Raw genomic sequence first — 15,395 nt, forward strand, 5'->3', positions numbered from 1 at the left:
TCATTTCACTTCACCACTGTTGTTTCTTCTATGGGAACAAGTGATCAGACATCTTATATATGGAGTTTATCGGACAAGGGAAATTGGAAGTATAATCCAATGGCAATCTGAGCGCAATCATGGGGTTTAACGTTATTGCGTGATAACCCACTACATGCAAATTCGGGCAATGGGAAGTCAGTCTGAACGCAATCATGTGGTTTCACATTATTGTGTGATAGACTGCCACACGCAAATTTGGGCAATGGCATGCTATTTTCAGGCAATGGGAAGCCAGTTCGAACACAATGCGCATTCATGTAATTGCACTAAACTAGCAACTTTAAGTGAATGCGTTCTGGCCCTACTTTCTTTTCATTCAAATTTAAGAGAAATTCTTCCCGTTTGATAAACTCCTATGATACAAAACTGCCTTAATAACAGTTTGAAAGCCATACATGAAAATACTTTTCTTCAGCTGTATCTACATTAGAAACTTTGAGTGGAAGTCTTCAACTACTTGATGGAAGTCTCCAACTACTACCCATTCAAATATATTGTTTAAGTCATAGTTGTAAGGGGGAAAAAGGCAGAAGACATGTCAGGAAAAACTGGGAGGGTAAAAAAACAACACCCTATCCCTAAAAAAACCCACTATAGGCAGGTCAAATCCACAATAAAAAAAACTCATCTTGAAGAAACTGTAAACAGTTCCCTTCTCCCTGAGAACTCAGAATTCTGAGCATTTTGGTTAAACTGCAGTTCTCAGGATTCTTGCATGGGAAGACACAGTCATTAAACAGTGTAAAACTAATTCAGATTTGTTGCAGAGGTATGACATTTTCATTTTCACCACGATCCCAACTCATCAGTTTAGAGAAACAACCTTGATAGCAATCTTCATAAACACCGTACACGGCCCTTCTCATCTGAAATTCTAGCTGCTGCCAGACTTGAGGTGGATGACAGTCTACGAACAGGTCATAAAATTTTGAAAATACACACAAAATCCCAAAGGCTAAAAATATCAGAATCGCAAATGCTATAACCCTAATAACCAATATTGAACGCAAGTAAAAGATCTTGCAAGACAGATGTCTACATTCCTGCCAGTCCCCAGGGCTCAGTATGGCTACACACTAGAGCAGAATGGTACAATCTTGTATCTTCTGGTATCCACTGACCATACCAACCAATCTTGCAAATCATCAGTGTGAAAATATTCATCCTGCCAGAGTAACCATTTCTTCTAACACAGCAGTTTAATGCTCTTCACAATGGCTTATCAGCCATAGCCCATTTTCATGCTTCTTTCCTCCCACTCTCTTCATCTGAAATATCTCCTTTCTGTTGCCCTTATCCTCCTTTCCTTTTTTTCCTTCATGATGCTTGTCAAGGCCTCTCATGGATCATCTCAGCCTCACCTCATCTGCATCTCCAGCTGCCATGTAGTTTTCTCTTTCCTTCTCACAGCAGATGTGCAATTTTCATGACTACTGCTATTAAAGGTTTCTTCCAGTCTAGAAAGAGATGTTACACTTCAACTTCGCAGTTTTCGTACTTTCATAATTGGCCCTACATGGGACTGGAATGATCTTACCTGTCTGCCTGAGGAATGTTAATCTTAGAATGTATGTGTAGGCAAATTAGTAGATAGTGTAGCATTCAATGGTGTATTTTTCTTCCGTGTGAGCCTGGCTGGTGAGCCCAGTTAGCTAAAACTAGAAAGTGACCTAAAGTTTCACGCTTTAAATCCATTTCAAGTCAACATTCACCAAGCACAAAATTCAAAGAAAGCTGTGTGCCCCAAATGTCCCATCTTAAGACACATAGGTAGCTCAGCGTAGGAGCAGATCCTTTGCTGTTCCTGAGCCTAGAAGGGATAAAGAAGGAATAAAGTCAAAGTATGTGAAGTAATTGGGACCTACCCTTTGCTCTTGTGTGGCTACAAAAGTTTGGAACCCGGGTGCCACACCAAACCCAAGCTCCTGAACAAAGGGTGGCTCAGACTGACTGTGGATCTGGACTTTGACTCCCGCTTCAAATGTTGTTTCGTCTGTAAAGAGAATGGAAAATATGAGTCAGTTCAAAAATATCTTGTGCTTTCAATAATCAATATGAAGAGCATTACTCTGAAATAAATAAATAAAATAATACTGGATGTTGTTGATGATAACAGTGATAGCAACTAGTTTCATTATTATTATTATTAGTGGTAGTACTAGCAGCAGCAGTAACCAATAGTAGCATTTCAAATCAAGAAACTTTCCATTATCCCACACCATTGACCATCTCTTGAGCCACAGCACTACCTCTGGGGAATAATTTACAATTCACAGTACAACAGATTATATCCGCAGGGAGAGGCAGGAAAATAATAATAATAATAATAATAATAATAATAATAATAATAATAATAATAATAATAATAATAATAAACTGGATATATGCAGTGTCCCAAAGTTTCAAGCTTCCAATGAGCTGCCAGTGCAGGACTTGACTGCAGGGCACTTCTGCCTGAGCTGAAGTGTATTACAACATTTGGATACAAATCTTAAAAATACAAAATATAAGCAAATGCAATATAGAAATTATACTACCATGGCTTTCATTGTTTGTTCGCTCCTAATTGCACAACTGAAAATATGTGTGCTTATGTGCCATCAGGTTGCCTGTTGACTTATGGTGACCCTATGAATTTCATAGGGTTTTCTTAGACAAGAAATACTCAGAGGTGGTTTTGCCAGTTCCTTCCTCTGGAATCTAGCAAATGAAATTTCCATTACGTCATTAAAAGTGCAAGGGGCCTTCTCCTTAGCCCTGGCAACTGCGGCTCCTCTCCAGTTCCAGCTTTCCCTCTCCTTCTGAATACAGTACAACCAGCAAGTATAGTTCCTTTTCCTACTCAGTAGGGCAAACCAATAGTCATAGGAGTTACATTAACCCTGAAAGCAGAATGCTAGCCTAGCAGAAGATATTCAGATAGAATTGGTTTTTCAGAACCCCTCCCCACTTAGAGGGAAATTTGCTTAATTATCACTGCAGAACATCCAAAAATGTTACAGGAAATGGTACAGACTTAGGGTGAATCTATACTGTGGAAATAATGCAATTTGACATGACTTTAAGTGCTGTATCTCCATCCGGTGGAATCCTACAATTTATAATTTTACAAGGTCTTTAGCTTTCTCTGCTGAAGAGTGCTGGGGCCTCAAAAAACTTTAAATCCCAGGAATCTGTAGGATGCAGCCATGGCAGTTAAAGTGGTGCCAAATGGCATTATTTCTAGTGTAGATGCACCTTAGACTACTTCTTCATATCTTGGTTCCAATGTGTCATTTTCCTGCATGTACAGACTAGACCTTCTAATCTTTGGTGAATTTTCATGCATGCACAAGCTAAGGTGTTATTCCTATTAAAATGAGTGCCTTCACTGACTTTTCAAATTGAAGTTCAAATTCAGAAAGAAAAAGCTCATGAATTCATCCAGCAATTTCTAGTTTTTTATTTGAACCAACAAGAACCTAGAATCTAGAACTAACAAGTCAAGGAAGACCCCTAATGTTTAATTTCCTCATTTACCCTGTGATACCATACAACAGTGGCTCACTTTGAATGTAGTTCTGCTTATATAGCTAAGCTATACCTGCTTGCCCACACTGATCCTTCTCTCTTCCTTCTTAGTGCACTGTAAATGAAGATCTCCTGAATTAATTATCTATAATTACCAAAACAGTAGCAGAAATGACAATAAGATATGACAACATCCCATCACACGTCTTTCCCTAGAATAAAGATGGAAGCCCTCTGGTCTGGGAGATAATGTGACCATGACAGGGAAGGGAGCTTCCATTCAAGTCAAGCTTCTCCTGCTCAGATCAATGCAGTGATCAGATAAGTGTCTATTTAAAGATCAGGAAGTCAATACATGGAATGGACCTCTGGTTTTCAGCCCAGGCAGCAGTTGCATGGATATCACTCAGGCTCTGCAGCCCAGGAAACTTTTGCACTGAGACTTACTCCTGAATAGGAATCCATAGCTACTTTTTGTTTGCTTACTGGGAGAATGGCCAAATTGGTAAGAATAATATCTGGCCCTGCTCACACTGCTTTGACCCTACCCTCTTCCACTCTTTTCCCAACCCTTGATTGAATGTGACCCCTGCAACCCTCTGAAATTGGAATTTCCCCTACTGAGCTTAAAAGGGTTCACTATTCCTGCACTGTATATCATACCAGCTACCATATTATCCCTTGCAAACGTGTTCTCAGTCTCTCTTTTCAAAGACCACTAAACTGTGATCTGTACTTAAACGTTCCAAGCTGTTGCTCATATATAAGACTTCTGAGAGGCAAAACCATTTAACAGCCCTTTGCAGAATTTTGTGTGTATTTACATACAGTTCAAGTCGTGTTTTTCTGGATTTGAAGGAACAACCCTGTCCCACCGCCAATTCATTTCACCTCACCCCTCAGCTACCCTCAAGGAGCTCAGCTGTCTCCCTGGGTCACAGATGGCAAAGCTGCGCAAGCAATTCTACTATTTCTATTTCACATTCTGGCAACAAATACCCACATTTCTTTTTTTTAAAAAAGCTCTCTCCAGATCAGTGTTTGTTTAAACCCTCTTGGCACCCAGCTTGTTTGTCATTTGGGTAATTCTAGCTGTGCGCTCACAAAAATGGAGCAATGAGCAGGTATGCAGGGGGGCGGAGAGGTGGTAGGAGAGCTACATCTCAAGTCCTCTGTCACCTAAAAACTTTCTTTTAAAAGGCTTTTATAGATGTGGCAGAGAGGATAGCATATTATGCATAACCTTTTCAAGCTCTGCCTTTCTCTAATGTACAATAACAGCTCAAAGATAAATAGGATTCGTGGTTTTTCTTTTTTTAAAAAAAGAAAAACAAAATCCCAAGGCCGCTTACATAATGCCAAGCCATCTCTCTGGAAACCTGCTGCTTCTGTGAACACCCTTAGCGGGCGTGGGATTTCTGTTTGGGAAAGGGCTTTCAGCCAGTCAGGGAGCCACTCTGATCAATAACAACAGGCTTTGAAACTCGGTTCTGTCTGATCGATGCTTTAAGCACCTCAGATGATTCTTTTGCTGAGAGTTTCACTCTGTGCACATTTCTGAAAGGCAATGAAAACACCCTTCGCTCAGGTTGGCAAAAGTGTGCCTGTTAAGAGATGTGCAGATTTTATCATTACAGCTTGCCATCATTATTTTTTCATGCTGTTATTATGGCTCTCTGGTGTGCAAACGTATAAATATTAAAGCCTGTCCGCTAGCCAACTGAGGAATAGAGTGTGAGAAACAAGTAAGCAGCAGAAAAAAAGGTCTTAGCAAAAAAGGAAGAGCGAAACTGGGATGGATAAAGGGATGGATGGATGTAACTGCAAAATCATAGTTTCAAAGCTAAGATGTCTCAAGGGTTTCGTGGAATGATTCAATGCTCAATCCTAGAATATACTGATTGGATTGATTGATTAGTTGCACTGATAGCCTGGCCTTCCTCCAATGTGCTCAAAAACAAGGTTTGATCCCCCACCCAATTTTTTCCACACAACAAAACTACCATGTTAACAGCGATTGCTCTGAGGTCACCCAGTGACCTTCATGCCTGACTAATTATTTGAACCAGGGTCACTTCAGTCCTAAGTCAACATGCTAAGCACTGCAGCACTTTGGCTCTGTGAAGGTTAGAACCTGGATCTCCCAACTCCCAATCTAACATTCTTAACTCTCCCCCTGCCAATAATTCAGGATTGGAACAATTTAAAAATGAATGAATGGAGGGAAATGACTATCGTGCTTTCCCCCAACACCACAGTAAATGTACATTCAATCTCCCTGCTTCTTTGGGACAGGAAAGGGATTCTTGATCACACTGCAAGGCCTTGGCTTGCAGCCTCTATCTAACATAAACAATAGCAGTTTGCAATCCAGCTTCAGCACTGCTATATCCTCCACGTTAATTTCCAGCTTCATTTTGGCCTGTCTATACAGGCCCTTAGTCAACATCCTAGGAAGAATCTTGCAACACTACCATGTTCTGCAATTCACATTAGTCTCAATGACACTTGTGCAACAGAACCTCCCAGGAGATTGTGTTCTCTTGGCTCAAAGGTGTTTGTTTCCCACTCAGTGGCCCTTAGCAATATAGCTGAGTTGAAACAGAGAGGCTATGTTTCCCAAACATTATCACAGTCACCTATACACACATCCCCTCTTTTGGTAATTTTTTCTGCTCGCCTCTTTGAAAAGACATCAAACTGTTCAGAAGCAGGTGCAGTTTCAAGAGAACAGGGAATTGTACTGATATGTTTCCTCCTAATCCACTTGTGCCTAGTAGAAGAAGAAGGTGAAGGGCAATGAGCAGTTGAATGTACATCCAAATGGATGCCCTTCACAGGGACGTAACCAAGGGGGGGGGGGTTCTTGGGGTCCGGACCCCCCCTTCCATTAGAAAAATGAATGGTGTGTGCTGCTGCACTGCCGCACTCAAGTCCCATTATAATGGTGGCACTTAGTCTGGACCCCCCATACCCCTTCCTAAAATCCTAGCTATGTCCCTGCCCTTCAGAAAGCAATACAGTGTCTGAACAGATGCATATCTAAGATGCGGATGGCTTCCATCTATGTCTTACTTTCAGTTGAATGGGTACCCTTCATCACATTTAGTTCCAAATAGCTCTTCGTAGCTTTTCCCAACTACATCAAAGCAAAAGTGCTGGGATCATAACAGTAAAATAATTACAGTATTTCAAGAAATTCTTTCAAATCTGATTGACTATCATCTTAACTCACAAGGTCTATGATTGCCTGGAATCGCACATTCAACAAATCCTTTCAGGTATCATGAGCAAAATGATAGCAAAGGAGAAGGAGAGTTGAATACTGCTTTCAGGGTAGTTTTCACTGATCCTTCATTGCCACCCCCATGGCAGCTTCCACAATGAAAATAAACATTCATCACAACGCTACTTATTAATTGCACCAGCATGGGCTTGAGCAAACATAACCACAGATTCCTTAAAAATCTATTATGTCACATGGTGCTACTCCAATCTGTTTTTAATTTCAGCTTTAGCATTTAGTGGTTTTAGATGAAAGAATATCGGAAGAGCTTAGATCAATTGGATCGTCCTTTATAGCCATCTATCTCCATTTGTAGAACCACAAGAGACTTCTCCCTTCAAAAATATGATTTTGATAATTTCTTATTTTCTGTGCCTTGAATTTTAAGCTGGCACTACAGATAAGCTCTCATTATAACTGGTGACACTCCAGTTTCAGCTGATGGCAGAATGGTGGGTATACTCATGGAATTTTCTGATAAGCAAATCCAATTAAAGGCCTGCTGTAAACCTAAGAACCACTGATATAAAGTAAGTCTGCCTTCCCTGAAGAGTAGCTCTCTAGATGTGCCAGACAATATCATCATTATCACTTGCCCTTATGGCTAATTGTTAAGCTAATGCTAATATGAGATCAATAAGACTGTGCTTCTAGAACAGAGGGCATACTTTTTCTTTTAAGACAGGCCTGGTCTCTAGAACCAATCTTTTCAGAAAATTAGAGATGGCAAAGAACAGTTTCACACATCTCTCATGGAGACCAATTTCAGGTTTATTCAGAAGGAAATTAGGGCTATAGCCAAGGCAGGTGCTTTGGATACATGCACTGACAACATGGTAAAATGTGGGTGGTTAGGATCTGCCTCCCCCCTCCCCATTGCTTCTATATTTGCTGCAGTTTGGCAAATTAAAGGTAAGACATCATCTGCTTCACACAACTCTAAAAAGTAGCTTTCTGACTGAGCGAAGAATGCAGGGTGGGGTTTTTTTGTACAGTATTTTGAAAATGGTCAGCCAGGATAGATACCATGACATAATGAGACAGGTAGGCTGAGCTTCTGTTTTGGCAGGAGCACAACAATGAAAAAAAAGCTACGGTAAGATGTTGTGGGTGGATGTGAGGCTTTCAGAGTTAATCTCTGAAAACTAAGGAACTTAAAATCTCCCGCTCCCAGTTGTTTCCAAACTAGCAAACTGTAGGCAAGACTACCCATCCAGTGTACCATCTTTTCCAGTTCAAGTCACTTTGTGCAGCAAAGCTGTGATTCTTGACTCTCTGAGTAACAGAAGGTGTCACAACCAAGTGCATTACGCATGCCAGCTATTTTTAGCCAAGCAGATTGTACTCACATCCAAAATCCAGAAGCCATATGCCTCGAGGTGTATTATTAAAAAGCACATTATGTAATATCTAGGACAGAAAGGCACTGTGTTTCAGGCCTCTACAGAGAACTCACCTGCTGCAACCGAAGGTCTGGTGTGTGGCATTATGTCCAACTTGACAGAATACAAAATGGCAACTATGGAGAGACACAGGGAATAGCTAGAGATAACATCTTTCTGAAGTCCCTGGCTTTTTACTGAGCACTAGAAACATACTGGGCAGAGTGTACTGGCCTGTACTATTTTCCTCAGTTCATCCCATGCTGATTGCAAAATGGCAGGTGTGTAAAATGCAACTTCATGATTTGGAATTCTCCTTCTATTCACTCACATTTACCATTTGTTTCTATATATTTATTTCCCTCCCAAGGTTGAACTATAGATTGTAAACTCCTAGGACAGTGGTACATAACCTTTGGTTTTCCAGATGTTTTGAAGTGCACCTTGTAGAAGCCATAGCCAGCATGGATAATACTGAAGTATCCAGGAAATTGAAATACAAAACATCTAAAGGATCAAAAGCTGAGAATCACTATCCTGAAGTCATGGAAGGACTCAGGTCACTAAGCAACTATGTAAAGCATCAAATGTACTATATATTATATAGGCCATAAGATTATCCTATCTGTATAAAGGGCAGACCCTAATGTTCTGTTAACAGTTTCAAGTCCTATTAAGAAGTCATGCTGGGAAAGACTCTATCAATCCATGGGGAAATGGAGCTGTTTGTTCGAGCCTCATCCTCAATACTAAATGCATAATATCTGCTTTCACTCTTCAAACTTTCAAGCAGTGACCAGGAATATCTCAAACAGAGCTAAAAAGAATTATTTTTTTTGGATTACAACTTCAAGAACCCTCCAGTGAATATGAAAAAATAACTTCCCCAAGTTCTGGACATGTGATCAGGAATTCTTCCACAATCATCCTCATAATCACCAGCACCCAGCACCATTGAGGAGTAATAGTAGTAGAACTGATAGAGAGCATATAAGCACATATCACTTACCGTACTTTATCATCCTCTTCACCACAACCCTCTCAAGGTTAGCTAACTGCATGTATACATGGCAGTTGGTGAGTTATAATAGTGACTGGTTTAATTCCAACTTGTGACCACAGCTCAGATGAACTGTACTGGAAATATCACTGCTCCTAACTCTACTATTGGTATATTAGACCAGATATGTCTCATTGTTGTTTTGTACCAGCATGTTTTTGCATGAACTGAAAACCCAGCATCTATTTGAGCATCACCTTATATATTACTTTTCCCACCTTATTACTCCAACCATCCTTTAAAGGTTCATGAATATCCAGCCTGCAGAAGCATTTTATAGAATTGAAAAATTTGCATACTACATTTTAAATGCTGGCTAATGCTAGTAATGGGCATTATTTCATTTATTTAGAGAACTAAGCAAACCTCACAGTGTAGATGGATTCTTTGCACTAGTTCCCTACTAATATACCATCTCCCTGTATCAGCCAGACCAGGCCCTGACAAAATCAGGTGAGGCCCTTTTTATAGCCCCACCACCATCACAAGCATATTTGGTGAGGACAGAAGAGACATCTTTTTCACTGACTGTCCCTAGACTTGTGATGGCGAACCTATAGCATGCATGCCAGAGGTGGCACGCGACGCCATTTCGCTGGCACGGCTATGGGGAAGAGGAGGAACAGGCGTATGCACAAATGTGGCTCCACCTCCTGCACTTTTTCGGTCTTCAGTTGGCGGTCAGGAAAAGCACAGGGGAGAAGTCCCACTCAGGAAGTCTCGCCCCTAGAGAGCGGAAGTCCTGCCCCCAACACCCAGTAACACCCGGTGCCAGAAAAATACTTAGCTGGGACACATGGCCCTGAAGATTTTCCATCACTGCTCTAGACTCTGGAGCCCCCTTTTCAAGGTAGCCACACTGGTCCCCTCCTTGGCAGACTAAAAGCTTTTTATTCCAACAAGTTTTTAAAACAGAAAGTTTTTAAAGAATAGGCTCAGGGACTCTGTATTGTTTTAAACTGAATTATTTTAAACAGCTTTTCATCTTTTTAAAACTGCATTTTATACTTTTATCTTGAGGTTTGAATTGTTTTAATACTGTGAATAATTTAATTCTATTTTAATGTTCATTTTTGAGTGTTTTTAATTGTATTTTATATTGTAGGCACTCTGAGTCTCAATGGGGGGAGTGGAATAGGAATACTACTACTACTTCTACTACTACTACTACTGCTTTGAACCCCACTTTTCTCCCAAAATTGAGTAATAACAGTAGTTGTTATTTTAGAGAACACTTGAAAATTTCTTCCAAAATCCACTTAAGAATAAATTTTCTCTTTTAATCTCTCCTCATTTATTTCATGATATCCATTTTGGTAGCCAAACTTTTAGATCTAGGCTTTTTAACATGCTGGGGGGATGTGGTGAATGAGGCTTATTTGCTTTCCCATTTTGTCTCTGTTTTGCTGTTCATACAAGCCCAGTAAGGGATGCTGGAGGTAGCTGAAGTTCACTTTGCCTCTGTTGTAAGAAGGGTATGGAACAGATAATCAAAAAGAATTCAAGAGTTTTCACATAACTCCTAAAGCATGTTGGGCAGCCCTGGCAAAAGTATGATCACCATACTGTGTTTTGTTTTAATCATCAGAAAAACCAGTTGCTTGTTGCAACTGCATGGATGAAAGCCATAGCTTGTGCTAAGAGCACTGGCCTTTTTGTTTTTAAATTAACAATTGGCCAACTACACACTTATCATTGGGGGGGGGGGGAACTATGACGTAAACTCCATCCATGCCAACCATCTGCACATATAAACAAGAAACTAGGTACAGCTAGCTACCTGCTGTACATTCAGCCTTGAAATCTTCTTATCCCTACTCTCCTTGGTAATTTCTCTCTCTAATATTCCACATTTGTCAGTGACAAAGGCTATGGGGGCTGGGCTATAAGCCAACCATTTATCAGTGTTCTGCTTTGCAAAGCCTATTCCTTGAATGTGTGCCTTCAAGTGGTTTGTGACTTATGGTGACCCTAAAGTGACTCTACCATGTGGTTTTCTTGGCAAGATTTGTTCAGAGGTGGTGTGGCTTTGCCTTCCTCTAAGGTTAAGAGTGTGTGACTTGCTCAAGGTAACCCAGTGGGTCAGCAGATTCGAACTCTGGCCTCCAGAGCTGTACCACTACATCACATTGGATCCTATTTCTTGTTATTGTTGTTGTGTGTCTTCAAGTCACTTCTGATTATTCTTTGATTTTGTTGTTGTTGTTGTGTGCCTTCAAGTCATTTCTGACTTATGGCAACCCTAAGGGGTTTTCTTGGCATGATTTATTCAAATGGGATTGGCCACTGCCTTCCCCTGAGGCTGAGACAGTGTGACTTGGCAAAGGTGGGTTTCATGGCTGAGCAGAGAATCAAACTCCGGTCTTCCAAGTTGTAGTCCAACACTCAAACCACTACGTCACACTGGTTCTCCTCCTATTCCTTGATACATTACCTTTATTGTAGCAACCCAGGATGTCTTGAGGCACTCAACAAAGACTGATGGCTAATTCTGATTCATTAAGAAGCCAGCTGGAGGCAAATGTCATGCTTAAACACAGCCACTGCTGTTGTTGCTCTTTAGCAATTGGGGAGCCCCTACTCCTACTCATCCCCTCCCAAATCCTTTCCAGTTTATTGCTCTTGTGCTCTCCTGAGGTTGTAAGAAGATCAGACTCAAAGACTAATTTTGCATCCATATTAGTGAAATTGTGTTTGTAGAGTTGTGTAGCACATACTGTATCCTCCTTGCCACTCCAAAATTACAAATGGGTTTTTATTTTAATTAATACAAACTATGGGCTTCAGCTTTTCATAGCATGGAATTTCAATGTTTCAAATGTGCTTTAGAATAGGGCAAGTGCAGGCTTGATGATAACCTGGATTTCTCAGCCTCAGTTTCTTATCTAGAAATGGGTGAGCGGTGGGCAGAGATAGCCAGCTGGCTTACCCCTAGGCAGAGGGAGGTGGCTGCCTTTGGAGGGAACCATGAAAGGATAACCAAACATTATTTTTGTTATTGTGTGCCTTGAAGTCATTTCCAACTTACAGTGACCCTAAGGCAAATCTACCACAAGGTTTTCTGGGACTGAGTGGGGAATTGAACCCTGGTCTACAGACTCCTAGTCCAACACCTAAACCACTGCTTATTCTCCATCATCATCATCTTTTAATGCCTAAGATAAGAAGAGATATGTGATTTTGTGCCTCAAGTGCCAGAGTAACTTGTATGGCTCTAGCTACTAAGCACTTTGACTTGGGGGAGTGTATGTGTATGACTTTGTGGGTGGTTGTTTTTTTCCCAATTGAATTATCTATCTGAGGCACCAAAATGTCTTGGGAAGTCCTTCAAAGTTGGGGGATGATAGTTACTATATTATAATAATTCTTGATCTCCCAGGAACCATAGTTCAGGGATGGAAGGTGCCCAGGGATACTTTCATCACGTTTATATCCATCATTGATCACTCTTGGCAATGATGTTAAAGTGACACAAAAGCAATATAAGTCTGCACACCACTGATACATTGGGAATAATAACAACCAGTCTTGCAGCCTTGAATTATTTAATTATTATAAAAAGCACACCTTTTCAAACATTCTACAGTAGTTTTAGGGTTTCAGCACTGACATCTGGCTGCTAAGAAAGCCATGAGCAACAGGGAATGCACTGGGCATTTTAAGTAAGTTTGTGAGAAAAATGTCCCCCCACCACCATGCTTGCAGAATCATTCATCCTCTCATTGAAGAGTGTGTGTGTGTGTGTGTGTGTGTGTGTGTATGTGTGTGTGTGTGTGTGTACCTTCTGTAAGAGAGTGAGGTGGCAGAGGGGTTTCTCCTCCATATTTTAAATACCAGTGTGTGGGAATGGGAGTGGGGGAGAGGAGTGAACCACAACACACTTTACAGTCACCTCTTACATCCACATTTCCACCTGGAAGTTGTTGTTGTTGTTGTTGTTGTTATTATTATTATTATTATTATTATTATTATTATTATTATTAACCTTTATTTATGAAGCACTGTAAATTTACACAGCGCTGTACATGCAGTCTTTTTAGTTAGATGGTTCCCTGCCCTCGGGCTTACAATCTAAAAAGACATGACACAGAAGGAGAAGGGAGTGGTGGCGGGAAAGGGTAAGAGGTCCAGCAGTTCCTCTCTACCTCCAAGGCCTGGACCAAGGCAGATGGACTGGAGGGAGGGCTTGGCTTCAAAATGGAAGTGAATCAGTTTGCACATGGGAGGCTGAAAAGAGCATTGTGGTTGTTCTGGATTGCAATGAAACTTTTTAAAGATGGCTGAGATAGTGACACCTTTGCTTTCTGATAATTCAGTGCACACAAACTTTGTTTCATGCATACAGTTATTAAAAATATTCTGTAAAACTACCTTCAGGCTATGCATATAAGGTGTATATGAAACATGAATGAATTTTGTGTTTAGACCTGGCTCCCAGCTCCAAGATATCTCTCATTACCGGCATTCCAAAATCCAAAAAATTCTGAAATCCAAAACACTTGTGGTTTCAGCAATTTTGGATAAAGGAGATTTATCCTGTATAACTATGAAAAAGCACCACCATGGCTTTTTTGAAATTCAGACGTTTTTCCTCACTATGAGGATGGGGCCATTTCCAGCCATCTTTCATAAAAAAATAAAATTAGTGTAGCTCTAGCATATCATATACATTGCTGCTCTGTCATATTCAGCACCAGTTAGTTATTAAAACTATGAATTAATCAGGGACATAGATGGAATTATCTGTCTCAAGTCCTCTGATCACGTAACTGGCCTTTGTTATTCTGTTCCTTGATGGGGAGAGATATCTTTTTTTCTGTTGTTGTTCTGCTTCAGGCAGTGAAATATCTAGGGTCAGCCCTGTTGATTGCAAAAGGAAAGGAGACAAACAGGGAGATGGGAAGCCATCAGTCATTGCGTATTCAAGCCTCTGGCATTTTTCATTGCTCTCCCTGGTCGTTGCATTGCAATAACAATGCTTAATTATTCTTGCAGCAAGCTGAATATTTATAGAGGCTCATATAATATCCATGTAAATAACCAAATCAGGTGGTTATGATTGTTATGGATATAAATACCCGCTGCTGGAGGCTTTCAGAGATGAGACAGCAGAGATGAATTGCTGCTGGAACGTTGGAAGCTTGTTTGAATAAACAGCGACATTTCTCAATTTCCCTCAGGGGCCCAGAACATGTAGCGGGATTGTGTAGGATGGAACACCACAAAATGAGGCTCTTGGTATAAAACAAGGCTCTCAGGAGGAAGTTCCCATGGTTGGTAGTCATCTCCTCCCAGTTTGCTTTCATGGTTCATGTTCCTAGTCCTTAGCACTATAACTAGAAGATGCATTAGTGTGTTTTCATACGTTACCAGACAATGTAAGCCGTATTGGTTCCAAAGGAAAAAGGACAAAATCAAGGGTCAGGCAAAAGCTCAGGTAAGATTCACACGAACAGGAATTTGTGAATTCATACACTATGATATGAAAGTTACAAACCTAAACTCATATATGCAGATCTCTGAAGAATTTACTTCTAAGTAAATATGATTAATGTCATGCTGTTCAAGCTTCCTTCATGCTATTCATGCTAATCCGCAAACATAATTCATTTTGGCCAGAATAAGGAAGGGAAGTGTTTTTAAAATTGACTAAACCTTGTAGTCAATATATTAGAACTGAGATGTGTGAAAAGGACAATTTGGACAATTTGTGAGATGTTGGGAACTTTTCACAGCTTCTGATCTGAATTTCTTAATCCCGATGTATGAGGACAATCTTAAAATTACTCAGTACTGAAGAGAAAGCACTCTGCACATGTTTACACCCTTAAACATTCACTATCACTTCACATGTCCAAGGATTTGTATCCTGGTTCTGAAAACAAGATTTCAGAATTCCAGGTCAAATAAATTCAGTCTTTGGGGATGGGAAGCTAGTGTCCCTGATTTAATTTGACTGGGGGAGGTAACCAAAAATTAAGTCATAGATGTTATTTCCACACCTCAAAAACCAGATGTTTTGGGCTTCAAGAGTCCCTGATAATCCAAACTAGTGATCCTGGTAGTTGAATACAAAAACATCTGGGAGGACAAAGACTGAGAGTAAGCCATCAAT

The 15,395-nt window shown here is 40.4% G+C and overlaps 1 protein-coding gene across 2 annotated transcripts in view; it reads right to left on the bottom strand.

The window, feature by feature from the left end:
• ASIC2 (acid sensing ion channel subunit 2) overlaps positions 1-15,395 on the bottom strand; it is a 483,092-nt gene that overhangs the window by 36,567 nt on the left and 431,130 nt on the right. For both annotated transcript variants that reach the window (XM_042476899.1, XM_042476898.1), the window contains exon 3: positions 1,908-2,035. In XM_042476899.1, coding sequence (XP_042332833.1) covers positions 1,908-2,035 — 128 coding nt within the window. The remainder of the gene's footprint in view (positions 1-1,907; positions 2,036-15,395) is intronic.

The sequence above is a fragment of the Sceloporus undulatus genome, chromosome 6 (assembly GCF_019175285.1).
Source record: "Sceloporus undulatus isolate JIND9_A2432 ecotype Alabama chromosome 6, SceUnd_v1.1, whole genome shotgun sequence".
Lineage (NCBI taxonomy): Eukaryota > Metazoa > Chordata > Lepidosauria > Squamata > Phrynosomatidae > Sceloporus > Sceloporus undulatus.